The 14,072-nt window shown below is 37.4% G+C and overlaps 1 protein-coding gene across 8 annotated transcripts in view; it reads left to right on the plus strand.

The window, feature by feature from the left end:
- LOC116851573 (glutamate receptor ionotropic, kainate 2-like) overlaps positions 1–14,072 on the plus strand; it is a 173,157-nt gene that overhangs the window by 153,075 nt on the left and 6,010 nt on the right. For all 8 annotated transcript variants that reach the window (XR_004379615.1, XR_004379614.1, XM_032831127.1 and 5 more), the window contains 3 exons: positions 4,109–4,366; positions 5,550–5,747; positions 6,170–6,395. Coding sequence is in view for 6 of the 8 variants with exons in the window: in XM_032831127.1 (XP_032687018.1) it covers positions 4,109–4,366; positions 5,550–5,747; positions 6,170–6,395 (682 nt within the window). In the remaining 2 variants the exon portion in view is untranslated. The remainder of the gene's footprint in view (positions 1–4,108; positions 4,367–5,549; positions 5,748–6,169; positions 6,396–14,072) is intronic.

The following is a 14,072-nucleotide window of genomic DNA, read 5'->3' on the forward strand; positions in this document are numbered from 1 at the left end:
GATTGGGAAGGGGGGGGGGGGAGAGCGAGCAGCAGACTAATTAGAGCAACTCGCAAGTGATGGCGCGTAGATGATTTAATAATCAAAATGTATCATCGATCGGCTTACGCGACGAATTAGCGAGCCCGTTAATTTGATATTTGTTCGACGACCTGTTTTCCCGTCGACTCTCTCTATCTATCCACCCTTCTTTTTCTACCTCGCACCCTCCTCACTCCCACTTTGTTGTTCGACGTCTGCACGTTTCGATTTTACCTCATCACTCGCGAAGCTTTAATTATTCTCACAATGTCGTCCGACTGTCTCTGCCCGCGAACTCCAGCCGATTCGGACGACAGTACAGGAATCTCCGAAGTTTCGACTCGCGCTAAATAATTCGGGATGCCGAGATTCTGCTTGGAGCTAACTTCTCGGGCAGCTGCACTTTATACCGTAACGAGTGATAGGATTCGCTTACTACGAAGTTAATAATGGCACTGGTCGACAGCAGTAGTAGCGCCGGGCGGAGATGACACCGTGGAGAAGTTAATTCCTCGAGCTTTTGTAATAAAATTTTCGCGACGAGACGATAGACGTCGGCTCGCCCCGTCGCCGGGGTCGCTTCCGCCCACATCTCTAATTTCACGGCTTTCCACGGGAAACCCGATCGGACTGACGAAATTTACGGGAACGGTCGTTCCTATTCGGTCTATCTACGCCTTCGTTATTCTCTTTTATATTATCTCTTTCTTTTTTGCGCTTTGCGAGCTCTCGACTCGACAGCGAGGCAAAAGCATAATTTCCCACCGTTGTATACGTCGAAGAGGCGTTTAACGAGTTATTTTTTTTACTCCCAACTCGTCGAGGCGTCGTATTAATAATGAAGTTAAGGAATTAAAGTCGGCGCGCAAAGTAAGTACTAGAAGAGTCTTTACTCAGAACTGCAATTTCTATGTGAGAAGTCGAGAAAATTAATCATTCTGCCCTTTCGATAATTAATAACCCGATGGACTTCGATTAATATTGCCGTGACGTCGTCTCTAACGGAAGCTTTGCGATTGTGACGTGTTATTTTTTCTCGATTCGTCAACAAACGACCTTTTTGAACTTTTTTATATATTTTTTATATATTCCTTTTTTATATATTCTACACAAAAAAAGAGTTCATCACCGGCGAGTTTTCGTGTCGTTAACTGAAATCTGCAAACCATGTACACGCTTCATCGTTCGCCGCTTTTTTACGGATTACTCGTTCAAGCTGCATCGCGCGTGTTTCCGCGTCACGTGATCTCCCGTCGCCCTTCCATCATGCGACAACCTTTTACGCCATTATTGTGCGTAGGACAATTACGATAATAATAGTAGATTTAGAGGCAATTATATGTATTATCCATCCGAAGATTCGCCGCGACGTTAATGCGCGAAGTTCGAGCGAAATTGTTCGTCTCAGCCCGCCGTGGCGCGAGTCAACTGCTTAATAAAGATAATTAAGCGAATCACCGTTATCCAGTCAAGCGGCAGCGACGCGATAATCTTCCGTCGCGAATGACTGGCGGATTAATTATAGATTACGTGTCATACTTGACGAAATTCTCGAAAGATCGTGTCGCGCAATCGACGTTACCGACGAGTAAATTCGATCGCGAATAACGTAGGGAAAACCGATGAATCTATCGAGAGTAATTATATCAATCGAGAACAATCGTTTACCAAGTCGTAACGCCGTAGTTATACCGTAGTTACGTAACTCGCTGCACAATTACATTTTCCACGAACTAGCAAGGCGCGAAAACCCGTTAAGTGGATCTCTCATAAATTGATTAAAACGATGGGAGCTTTTTCGCCGCGCCGATGATAGGTTGTCCTCCGATGCGGATTGAAGACCCGCTTCCGCTCGAGAGAGATTTTCCTCTCCTGCGCTCGGGGGAAAAGGCGCAGTCTCTTTTTGCTGATTGCACCAATCGACGTCGGCCAGCGAGCACGCTCTCTAATTAATGTAAGGCGATCATTTAATTGCAATTAATGTTCCAGCCAGTAGCTGTTCCCACTCAAAGCATCCTTTAATCATCCCGTCGGATCCGTCCGTCGCGATCCAACACCGATCATATCATACTTAGAGTTTATTTTCTATTGCTGAACTAGTGTACTTTCGAAACTTAAACAAAGACAGATATACAGACAAAAAGGTGGAAGAAAGATGAGAAAAAAACTAGTATGACCAGTTCAGTAATAGAAAACAGACCCTTGTACCGTCGTGTATCCGCGTTGTCAAATATACGAATTAAAGCGAGCCGCGTTAAATATTAATATCGCGAATTCTTTGTGTGCGTGCTTCCCGCATCCAGTATTTTCGCGGATCGATCGAACCGCCATTTTTTTCGCTATCTCCCTTCATCGCCGACTGCCGCGGCAGATACTTTCACCCCGATATCTCTCCCCTTGAATCGCCATTCGCTCTATCGAAAATATAAGCGTTAAATTTTACATCAACTAATTTCATCCGCGCGCGGAAGTTATCGATGACGACGAGGGAGTATACGGAGTTAAGCACTTAGCATCCGACGGTACAATATGAATAAAAAATCAACAAGCTCGATATTCTTACTCTTTTCTCTCTCTTTATCTCTCATTTTTATCTTCCTTTTTTCAATCATGTAAGTCTGCTGAACACGATGCTCGTCAATCTTATAAATGCACGTCATTTCGTGATCCGCAGTGTATAAATATTTATACAATGCACGTGCACATAAACTAAGTTTACATACGTTATGAGGGCTAAAAGTATATAGATTTTAAAGTAATGTGAAACGTCGCGATTCAACAATCGAAAATATTTTCTATAACACGCATAGATATATTTCTTTTTCTATAATACGCTTGTAAGAAGTATGTATATTTCATTGGATTTCCATGTAGAGAGCTGAAATGTACGCGCACACGATCATGAAAACTTGGGGACAAATTACATTAAATTGTAATTTAAGCTCGAGCAAATTTAACCGCTATATCGTTCGCACTAATCGATTTCGATATTGTCACGCGCTCAATGGCAATTAAGATCGAATTAACACCCATTAAATTAGCCATACTACATATTTATCCTTTCACCGTTGGTACATATCATCCCGGGGCACATTACGCTCAAATTAATTAAGCATTAATAAATTCCCCCTCTTTTATATACGTTTAATAACGACATGTCCGGTTAATTGAGATAAATCTGGCATAAAATTTCCAACAACTTACTTTGGAATAAAAGTATTTTAACACTCTCCTAAAAAAAGTCAATTAATTTTTAAAAGGTCACAACCACGAGAGATTTTTATCCCAATATCAAATAATGTAAATGTTTTATGCATACATGCACGCGTTAACGTTTTGCATAATACAGGGTGTATTACGCAAAACTGAAATTTTTTAATTGAATTTTTTCTTTCAGTTAATTTATAGCTCCGCTTTTCGATACCATTCGATTTCTATTTGTTAACAAATAGACAATAGGACTCTTTAGACTGTGTGCAAAGTTCATTGCACTTAAAGAAAAATATAGTAAAGACAATTACATAGATGATAATTATACGACTTTTATAGATAGAATTATAATGTATATAGTTTAATCAATTATTTTGTAATTATTGCAACTAAGGTTTTAGTTAGAATAATTATATGGTGGTTCTTTAAAAGTATACAGTTGCTATCACTGTCTTTTTCTCTGAACGTATCATACGTACTTATTCGCCAATTTTCCATCATTAATATCTGAATAATTACTATGGCAATTTACAAAATGGTACATAACTTTTTTGTTTAGTTTAACGAATTTTATCTGGATACGAGCGCTTGAACATCTAAATATCGCATATTTAGATATCTAGATATCCTATGTAAAAAGATAATTTAACACAAATACATAATGGAAAAATTCATTTCACTAATATCTTAACTAAGAGTTTTTACTTCTGTTTTGAAAGTAGTTCTGTTTCGGAAAGTATTTCTGTTTCGAATATTAAATTCTTTTTTTTCCCTCTTCTCCCTCCCTCTCTCTCTCTCTCTCTCTCTCTCTCTCTCTCTCTCTCTCTCTCTCTCTCTCTCTTTTGCAAGGTGAATGTTCACCTGAAATTCCTTACAGGTGCCAACTAGTCACCCGGCACGACTCTTCTCTTTTATGAATCCACTGGCGATCGAGATCTGGTTGTACGTCTTGGCGGCGTATGTTTTAGTGTCGGTAACAATGTTCGTCGTAGCACGGTTCAGCCCATACGAGTGGAACAATCCACACCCGTGTCACGCCGGGCAGGATGTCGTCGAGAACCAATTCTCTTTGTCGAACAGCTTCTGGTTCACTATCGGGACTCTTATGCAGCAAGGCAGCGATTTAAATCCCAAGGTTTGCGTTCGTAATATATAATGGATAATGGATATATAATATATAATATATAATATATAATGAGTAATGGTAATGGATAATAGTTCATAATGAATAATTCATCGTTTGAATATCGTAGACATTAGCAATGATAAATACGGACATGAAACGTTACACGAAATTGCATAAATAGCCGCTTGTTATTGACAACATGTAGACGAAAATTACATAGTAAGAACGTTATTACGTTATGTTAATCAACATCGCAATTAGCTTCATAAACGACCTCATTGATATCGCTTGAATTGTTACTAGTTCGCAATAGCTATTCTAAACCCGTTCTACGCGAAAATGGACAGTCGTGAAACTAAATTGTAACGCCATTAGCGCCATTTCACCCGCGGTGAGTCGACGTATACGCCCTTAAAATGTTAATGTTGCATAATGACGACTGTAATTCTCACGACATCGTTATATATATTTCCGTATTTGCTTCCTACATATTTGATGCAGAATAATGGTCGGTGTTTATTCATATGTTAAATCTGACAGGCAATGTTGAGCAATATCTGAAATTGCTTTTATCAGAGCTGCTTATTTTTACATAAAAACAAGAGGGATTCTTTATGAAGATTAAAACGAGTGGTTGAATTTCTATAATCCCTTATTTACGTTAATCTAATTACACGCTTCGAATAGATTATCACCTTTTGAAATGACCGTGTATTTGATCTCTTTAGATTCTTTCACAACGATACTTCGCAATTTTCTTAACGACTTAACTAGAAATCTTCTGTTAGAGAAATCTCCAATTTTCATTTGCAGACTTTAGTTTTCGAATTAGTTTTCAAACACTGGGATCCCACCCGACGAGATGAAACACGTTAATCCCCGGAATGACTGAAAAATATAGAACGGATGAAAATATCGAATTTCCAACTAAGTTAAAGACTTAACTGAAAACTAATAGAACTCACGGAGCAAATAAGATTGTCTTAACAGGCGTAGGTCCGCGCGAACTCGTTTTCGAAATATCCACTTTACAAGCTGTTGTAAATCGCTTGATAGCTAATAAAAATTAATATAATTTTTATTATATATGACGATCGATCAAGCTGATTGGACAAGCATTTATATTTTTCGTTTTCCCACTATGCGCTGTGAGATAAAATCGATTAAATCCTAAACAAAATCTGTTCTTCAGGCGACGAGCACGCGTATCGTGGGTGGTATATGGTGGTTCTTTACCTTGATCATCATCTCGTCGTACACTGCGAATTTGGCGGCTTTTCTTACAGTGGAAAGAATGATCACGCCAATAGAGAATGCAGAGGATCTCGCTAGTCAAACGGATATCGCATACGGAACGCTCGATAGCGGAAGCACGATGACTTTCTTCAGGGTAATTAATATTTTATTATCTACATCCCCCTCAAATGCGAAAAGAAAAAGTATTCTCGATGTGATGCGAAATATGAATTGTATAACTTGTTTATCTCATAAAGAAATATCAAATATTTCTACGATCGCATGAATTTATGTCAAATTTGTCGCTTGTGCACACAAAGGAAGGATTGCACGCGAGACGGTCCGCGCGATCGATACGAAAATAATTATCTCGCAATTATTATGATAATCACTGCCGTTCGTACAAAGTTGGGGCTTTTTATTACGTCCCGTCATTCCCGCTCAGTGAAACTTTCGCTGGCAGTTAATTATAAAATAATATTTACTCGTTTTACCTGTCGCAATGACGATACTGATCAAGACCACGACGACGACGACGAAATTTGTCTCTCTGTACATGTTGTTTCTCGGTTAAAGGACTCAATGATCGAGACTTACAAAAAAATGTGGCGGTTCATGGAGAACAAGAAGCCATCAGTGTTTGTATCGACTTACGAGGAAGGTATCCAGCGGGTTCTTCAGGGTGACTACGCTTTTCTGATGGAGTCAACCATGCTGGATTATATCGTTCAGAGAGATTGCAATCTCACGCAAATCGGTGGTCTCTTGGACACCAAGGGATATGGAATCGCCACGCCAATGGGTAAGCAAACAATATGTTAATCAATATTTTCTTTTATTTTAAATTCTAATCCACGCGTTTAGTTACGCTGGAAAAACCGCGTATTTTTACTGAAATCTTCTTGATATTTTCCAAGGATAAACTACGGTCTTATTTAAATTAGACAACAGTGACATGTTTTTTCTGCCATGAGTTGTAATTCAGACAATGTCTGTGAAAATATCTTTGCCTCCGTTACAATGTTCAGGTATATTATCTATTCGAAGGATAATCTATATCGAGAGGAATTTAAGGGGATGCCGAAGCGAGCGACGAACTTGATAAGTTTCGATAACGTAAAGCGGTCATCAAAAAGAAAACGTTATCATCATTTACCGACGATATCGAATTTATGTACACATAGATACTTATGGAATAAAGACGATCGTTAAATAGGCGCTAACATGATACCGTTATCATCTTTTCACAAATGTTATGCAAGTGTGTGTGCTACGTTATCATTTCAATTTTCTTACACATATACGTTACGTAAATGTGAATACCACGTTGCCGATATTCGCATTCTCTCCAAAATAGGCTCTTGCTACTTTTCTGATAAATTCTTCAAACCGACAATAAGAGTTCAAGCACAGGTTGAATAGTGCTATTAAAACTATTAAAAAATAGTGACCCAATCTCACAATGAGAAGAAATTTATTAATCATTAAACGCGTTTCTAATTTCGCAGACCCTCTTCAGTGGTTACAAGTTGAAAACGAATTATATTTAAGTGTCACAAAATGTAAAAGTCGCAATAATCGGTATTACAAAGGTTGTTACAAAAGTTGTCGCTGCAAGTTTTGCTTACGGGAATCGGAAGTATCAACGTAAATAATTACAAATAGTCATTAAGACAAAGAAAATTTCTCCCTGGAAGACATTAGTAACTTGTTATAAGATTGGTCACTCCATCGCACGTACTAAGGTGCTGTGGTGTAATTATCTAAAAAACGTATTGAGATAGAGTAATCAAACAAAGTATGAAGAAAAAATAATAATAAATACCTCAATAATAGATAGTAGAGTTTCAGGGAGATGTCAAGCTAATGAACGTGTACCTCCGAATGCCGCAAACAGCACAGAATTATGTGTTTATATTTACTTGGTACGAATTACAAACGAAAAACAATTCAAGTCAAACCAAGCAACGTATTATAACATTTTCCCAAATTCTCAGTATCAGTCTGAGAATTTAGTCCGTGTGTCTGCATTTTAAGGATGATTGCGGAGATGATTTTTATTAAAATGCAGACACACGGACTAAATTCTCAGACTGATACTGAGAATTTGGGAAAGTGTTATAATACGTTGCTTGGTTTGACTTGAATTGTTTTTCGTTTGTAATTCGTACCAAGTAAATATAAACACATAATTCTGTGCTGCTTGCGGCATTCGGAGGTACACGTTCATTAGCTTGACATCTCCCTGGAACTCTACTATCTATTATTGAGGTATTTATCATTATTTTTTCCTCATACTTTGTTTGGTTACTCTATCTCAATACGTTTTTTTAGATAATTACACCACAGCATCTTAGTACGTATGATGGAGTGACCAATCTTATAACAAGTTACTAATGTCTTCCAGGGAAAAATTTTCTTTGTCTTAATGACTATTTGTAATTATTTACGTTGATGCTTCCGTAAGCAAAACTTGCAGCGACAACTTTTGTAACAACCTTTGTAATACCGATTATTGCGCACTTTTACATTTTGTGACACTTAAATATAATTCGTTTTCAACTTGTAATCACTGAAGAGGGTCTGCGAAATTAGACCGAAACGCGTTTGATGATTAAAAAATTTCTTCTCATTGTGAGATTGGGTCACTATTTTTTAATAGTTTTAATAGCACTATTCAACCTGTGCTTGAACTCTTATTGTCCTTTACGTTAAATATTGATGATACTCAAGAAGAGTTTTTTTTATTTCTTTTAGTTTTTCAAACCGCTTGTGTACTGGGTGCATCAAAGAAAGAGTTTTTAGAGAAGAGTGTTGTAGGCGCGAGCGTAGTTTGCGAATAATTTTTTGAAAAATACGTTACCTATTATTTGAGTTTTCTATATAATTAGCAACGGTAATTCGAGATATTTTCATTTCGCACTGACCAATGTTACACTTTATTTTCGCATATAATTTTATCGTATAAATTGGAGCAGTCAGTACGCTGTAATTTTTGAAAAATAAAATCAGTGTCACGATAGCAATAGTTGCACATCGTTTTCATTCTTGAGGTAGGAATGACCTATTTCATTGATATTATGCGTGTACTTTTACTATACAAAGGCATTTCTTATTTAGTAAAGTCAACACAAAGTAAAATTTGTTGAGAAATGTCGTTAACGTGATACTTTTGCAAAACTATTGTCTCGATAAAATCTTGCTGATTCGATAAAATTAAAAACTCTTTTACATGGTGAAAGTACGTGCGAAAATGAATCTGAACATTCATTAATATGAAATGAAAACAATAAGGAACGATTACTATTACGACATCGAAACTTTCTGCAAAGATTACTTCTTCCTACCTGCGTCGAATTAAAAACCCTTTTGCATGATGAAAATACGTACGAAAATGAAGCGGAGCATCCCATAATATGAGTCGAAAACGATTAAGAACAGTTACTATCACGACATCGAAAATTTCTGCAAAGTTTACTTATTTCTACTTCCTTCAAATGAAAACCCTTTTGCATAGTAAAAGTACATGTGAAAATAAAGCGGAGCATCCCACAATATAAGACGAAAACGATAATGAACAGTTACCATCACGACATCGAATCTTTCTGCAAAGACTACTTCTCTCTATCTCCATCGAATGAAAAAGCCTTTTTCATGAAAATACGTGCGAAAATGAAGCGGAACATCCCACGTGATACGCGAGACGATGCAGAGCGAAATAGTCAAACCTCACCTCATTTTCGAAAATACATCTTTGCGAACGCGAAAATTAGTTAAAAAAACTGTAAGATATTATCCCAGAATGTGCTCTAGATGCTAACACTACATGACTTAAATAACCTGCAATAACATGACTTTCGGCCAATGCGCGAGAATCCGGCATTCCTATGACGCTAAGTTGGAACTAAAGTTATGAACGCGGCTTTGGGTTATTGGAAAATTACTATTGGGACATTGGGAAATTATTTTCAAGATTCTGGGCATGTTACTGAGGAAGTAGAGTGATACTAACACATATTGTCATCCAGGAGACGACGCACAGCGAAATACGCAGACTTGACGTAATTTTCGAAAATAAAACTTTTCAAACGCGAATGTTACTTTAAAAAACTCTAAGAAATTATCGCAGAATGTGCTCTTCACGCTAACACTATATGACCTAACCTGCAGTAACATGACCGACTTTCGGCCCATGCGCCGATTAGGTACCACTACGCATGCGCGAAAATCCGAATATACTGCTACAAAGAATCTAACGTTGTGGGCGCGACTTTGGGATATTGAGAAATTATTTTCAAGATTCTGAGCGTGTTACTGTGGTAGTAAAGTGACATTAGGCATATTGTCATCCGAAATACGCACATTTTACGTCATTTTTGAAAATATACGTTTGCAAACGCAAAAATTTCTTTAAGAAACTTTAAAAATTATCCCAGGCTTAAGTAACTCGTCTTAATGATTTTACGGAAACACAAAACTCATTGGTTCGAATCTCGGCTTAATAGTTTAGCGGAAGCACAAAACATTTCGGTTGAATCTCGGCTTCAAAATTTAGCGAATTCTCAACATATCCGTTTCAAAACATATCCGTTCGAATCTCGGCTTAATCGTTTAGCAGAATCTCAAAACACTCGGTTCCGAATCTCGGTTTAATAATTTAGCGGGAAATCAAAACATTTCGGTTCGAGTCTTGGCTTAATAATTTAATTTGTTGTCTTTAATTTGTTGAAATTTAATTTGTCGTCTTATCAACAACAAACGCGTATGCATAAGAAAATATCGCCGAGAAGATAATATATCGTATATAATACGACATAACAAGTTATAAAGTATATTAATCAAATAGTATATATAAAGCATATATAGGGTATACATAAAACATGTATAGAGCATAAAAAAACATATATAACATATACAGAACATATAAATATGACATGTTGAAATATATCAGTTTAATGTATCATCAAGAAACAATCCGACGAGAAGGAAGTCCGCTGAATCGAAATTTCAATTGGCCATTGTTATGCAAGAATGCTCAAATTAAAAAAATTATAAACTTTTATCAATGGATACTCCATTCATATCTTTTTAAATCAAACAATAAATTCAAGCCTTATAGATGCTTGAAATTAATTAAGAAACAGTTTTTTTTTATTTTTTACCAGTGTCTTTTTGCACATTTTTCTAAAGATTGAGCTAGTCAGTACTCTTAAAGAAATGAAAATGCTTGACTTTTTGAAATTGCGAAAATTGCGAAAATCTCAGAGCTAAATTCTTTGGTTGGATTATTCTTACGTAATGCCAGCGAATTGCAAATTCCAATTCTTACTTTACTTCCCGTCGAACCCAATGCGATTTACGTCTACATGCATGCAATCTACGTAAAGTGACGCTTTATGTCTACTATATGTGCGTCTAAATTGAGCGCTCACCATTGCGCGTCGTCCCACGGTGTCCAGGGTCCACCAGCTATCTTGTCGCTGCATCTGACACTGCAATGGTCCTCGCGTCCCACATCGCCTGTAATTCACTCCCGACCACGGTAATCTAACGAAGGTTTCACGAAAAATTCCGTCTCTCTTGGGAGATACACTCCGATAAACGATGGGTATGTGCAACGAACTCAACAACGGTCCGATCGAGTTGTATCGCTTTGATACACGCGCGAAGCTAATCACTTACAAAGAAAATGGAATCTGCGAGCGAAAGGAACACGCGACGCGAATCGAAGGCCGATCTCATGAAATCTTTCGATGCGTGGGCGAAGTAATCTGTGCAAAATTCTCACGTACGACACGGAATATCCCTAATGTAACGTTTCGATGGTGCAGCTAGTAGCTTGTAGTAGGCTGCAATACAGCTCCGCAATATTTTTGCGGATAACAGCTCCGCAATATTTTTGCGAATAACAGCTCCGCAATATTTTTGCGGATAACAGCTCCGCAATACTTTTGCGAAGACAATTCCGCAATGTTTTTGCGGATAACAACTTCGCAATATTTCTGCGAAGTTTGTTCACGACTCTTCCATAAATACGATCCGGTGAAATTTGCAAACCTATCAAATTTATAATCGCGAATGCGAGCGTGAATAAGAAATCAAAAACTATGAAAATTGTGATGCTAGAGATAAAGATTCTGCCCAAAATTCACGCAAAAAAAATGTTACCGATGTAGACCTCTGTCTTCGTACGATGGAAATTGTACGCCACGTAAGTAAACAAATGCTTGCATGTCTGATTTGTGCATATCGCGTTTTTCGCGAGAGATCAACGCTCGCTAGCATTGTCTCTATTGTGTTCCGCGTTAGGAAATTCTAACTCTAAGTAAATTAAAACCTGAAAATTTTTCGACGATCGTGAAGTTAATTTTGCGAGCAGTTTATATAATCACGTTAGATCGTTTCGCGCAGGTGTCGCACGATATCGAATTTTACTTAATAACGAAGCACGAACTCTACTTTATGAAATGCAATCGCAATTCAAACTCACGCGAGAGAAAATTAAGAAAATTGAGAAAATTACTGACCGGCGGAAGATTCCTGACGCGGGTGATGTGATTGCACATTTTCTATGGCGCAATCCCTTTGGGCGTTGGCGCAATCTCTTTGCGCGTTGGCACACTGCTCAAGAGACTTGGAAGATCGCATTCAATAAAACTGAATAATTTTACAAAATTTTGAATGTTCAGAGTGTATACTCAATACTTTACGCATCTACTAGATAGTGTTGGAGTTGATTAATCAAAATTTCCCCCAACAAAAATCGTCGACCAATCAATAATCTAAGTTAATCAATTTCTAAATATATATATATATATATATATATATATATATATATATATATATATATATTGGGAGAAAAATACTTGAAAATTTATATAAAATATGCCTTATCACTAATATTATTATTTGACAAAGCGATCTTCCAGTTGTTTCGAGCTGTGTGATTTTCATTGGACGGCACGTACACATACTACAACTACAGCAAAGTAAATCGCATTGATTCGATAAGCATGCACTACATTGAAAGACTTTTTGTCTTTATCTTATCAATATGTTTCTTGTTTTGACTCACCAAACCGCCGATCAGGGTAGCCACATTCTGCTTTCATTTCTGGAACAGAAAAATGCCATTTCGCCGATTAGATTCGTGCATTAATAACGATTTGAGTGAAGAAGTTTGAAGAATTAAAAAAAATAAACACGATATTTTTTACGATGGAAGATTTTTTCGGAATGCATTCACACTCGGAATATTCTACTTTCCTTTTTCTCGACGTTACAAATAAATCTTTTAATCAGAACAAACCAAAATTTTTCAAGTGGTGACGTTACTTAGAAAAAATTCTTCTCGCGTATAATTAAAATTTAACGCGATCTTTGATTCAATTCAAATTATCTCGATTTCGAGCAAGAGAATTATCAATCTTGTCGGATTTCTAATTACAAATGTTAATTAATGAATCTCACCTTCGAGCTAACCCCGCTCGGCCTGAGCCAGATCCTCCGGCGCAGCTGCTCCTAAGAGTCGGCTGGTCGTCTGTTTTGTTTCTGCAACAGAAAGCAGATTTAATTTAGTATTATACACGACAATGGAGGCATTATGAAACTCGATTTTAAACAAGAGAATTTCCAGTTTTATCGGATTTATCGAAATTATGAATTCAAATTAGTAAAACTCACTTTCGCGCCAACTCTGCCAGGCCCGAGCCGAATCCTTCGGCGCGGCATCCCCCAGACATTGCATGCTCTAGAGCCGCGACACTGCGTCTGCTCTATTGAATCTCTGTGACAGAAATTTAATTTAGTAATTCAATAATTTAGTATCAATTAGTTACACGCGACAGCAAAACGAAAAAAAAAATTGTAACAGCACGCTCGAGTTTCTTCCCAATGCGCAATAAGAAATAATTAAATCGTAACTGAATAAAGAAGTAATAATACCCGATTAATATATTAATGGATGATGATATTAATATCTGATCGACAACCATTTAATAATATCCGGTAATATCAATTAGTTCAACACACGACCGCAAGACGAGGTAAGGAAATCGTCGTAACTGCACGCTCGCTTCCCAATACGTAATAAAAATAATTAAGTAACAACCGAATAAAAAAGTAATAATACACGAATAATAAATAGATGATGATAATATTTGATCGGCATTGAGGAATTCGATCGCGATGTTTCTCTATCTAACAAGTAGAAAAGTAAATGAAACGCGGTAATTACCTGCGCGGTAAAGCCCGCAGAACCTACTCGTGTGAGGAGTACGCGTCTTAATTTGTTCTAATTCTCGCCTCAATTGTCGCGAAGTCGAAACGCGGTACTAAAAATCGGCACGAAATAATGTAGAAAATAAAGCGACAGCTCCCGATGTGCTCGTCTTGATGGTTGAGAGTATTATGGCGTGATATTCAAGCACGTGCTCGCGCACGCGTGTTTACATGCTCGCCCCTCCCCCCCCCCCCCCCC

Source organism: Odontomachus brunneus, unplaced genomic scaffold, assembly GCF_010583005.1.
Source record: "Odontomachus brunneus isolate Ranch 3 - 2012 unplaced genomic scaffold, Obru_v1 Obru_scaffold_178, whole genome shotgun sequence".
NCBI lineage: Eukaryota > Metazoa > Arthropoda > Insecta > Hymenoptera > Formicidae > Odontomachus > Odontomachus brunneus.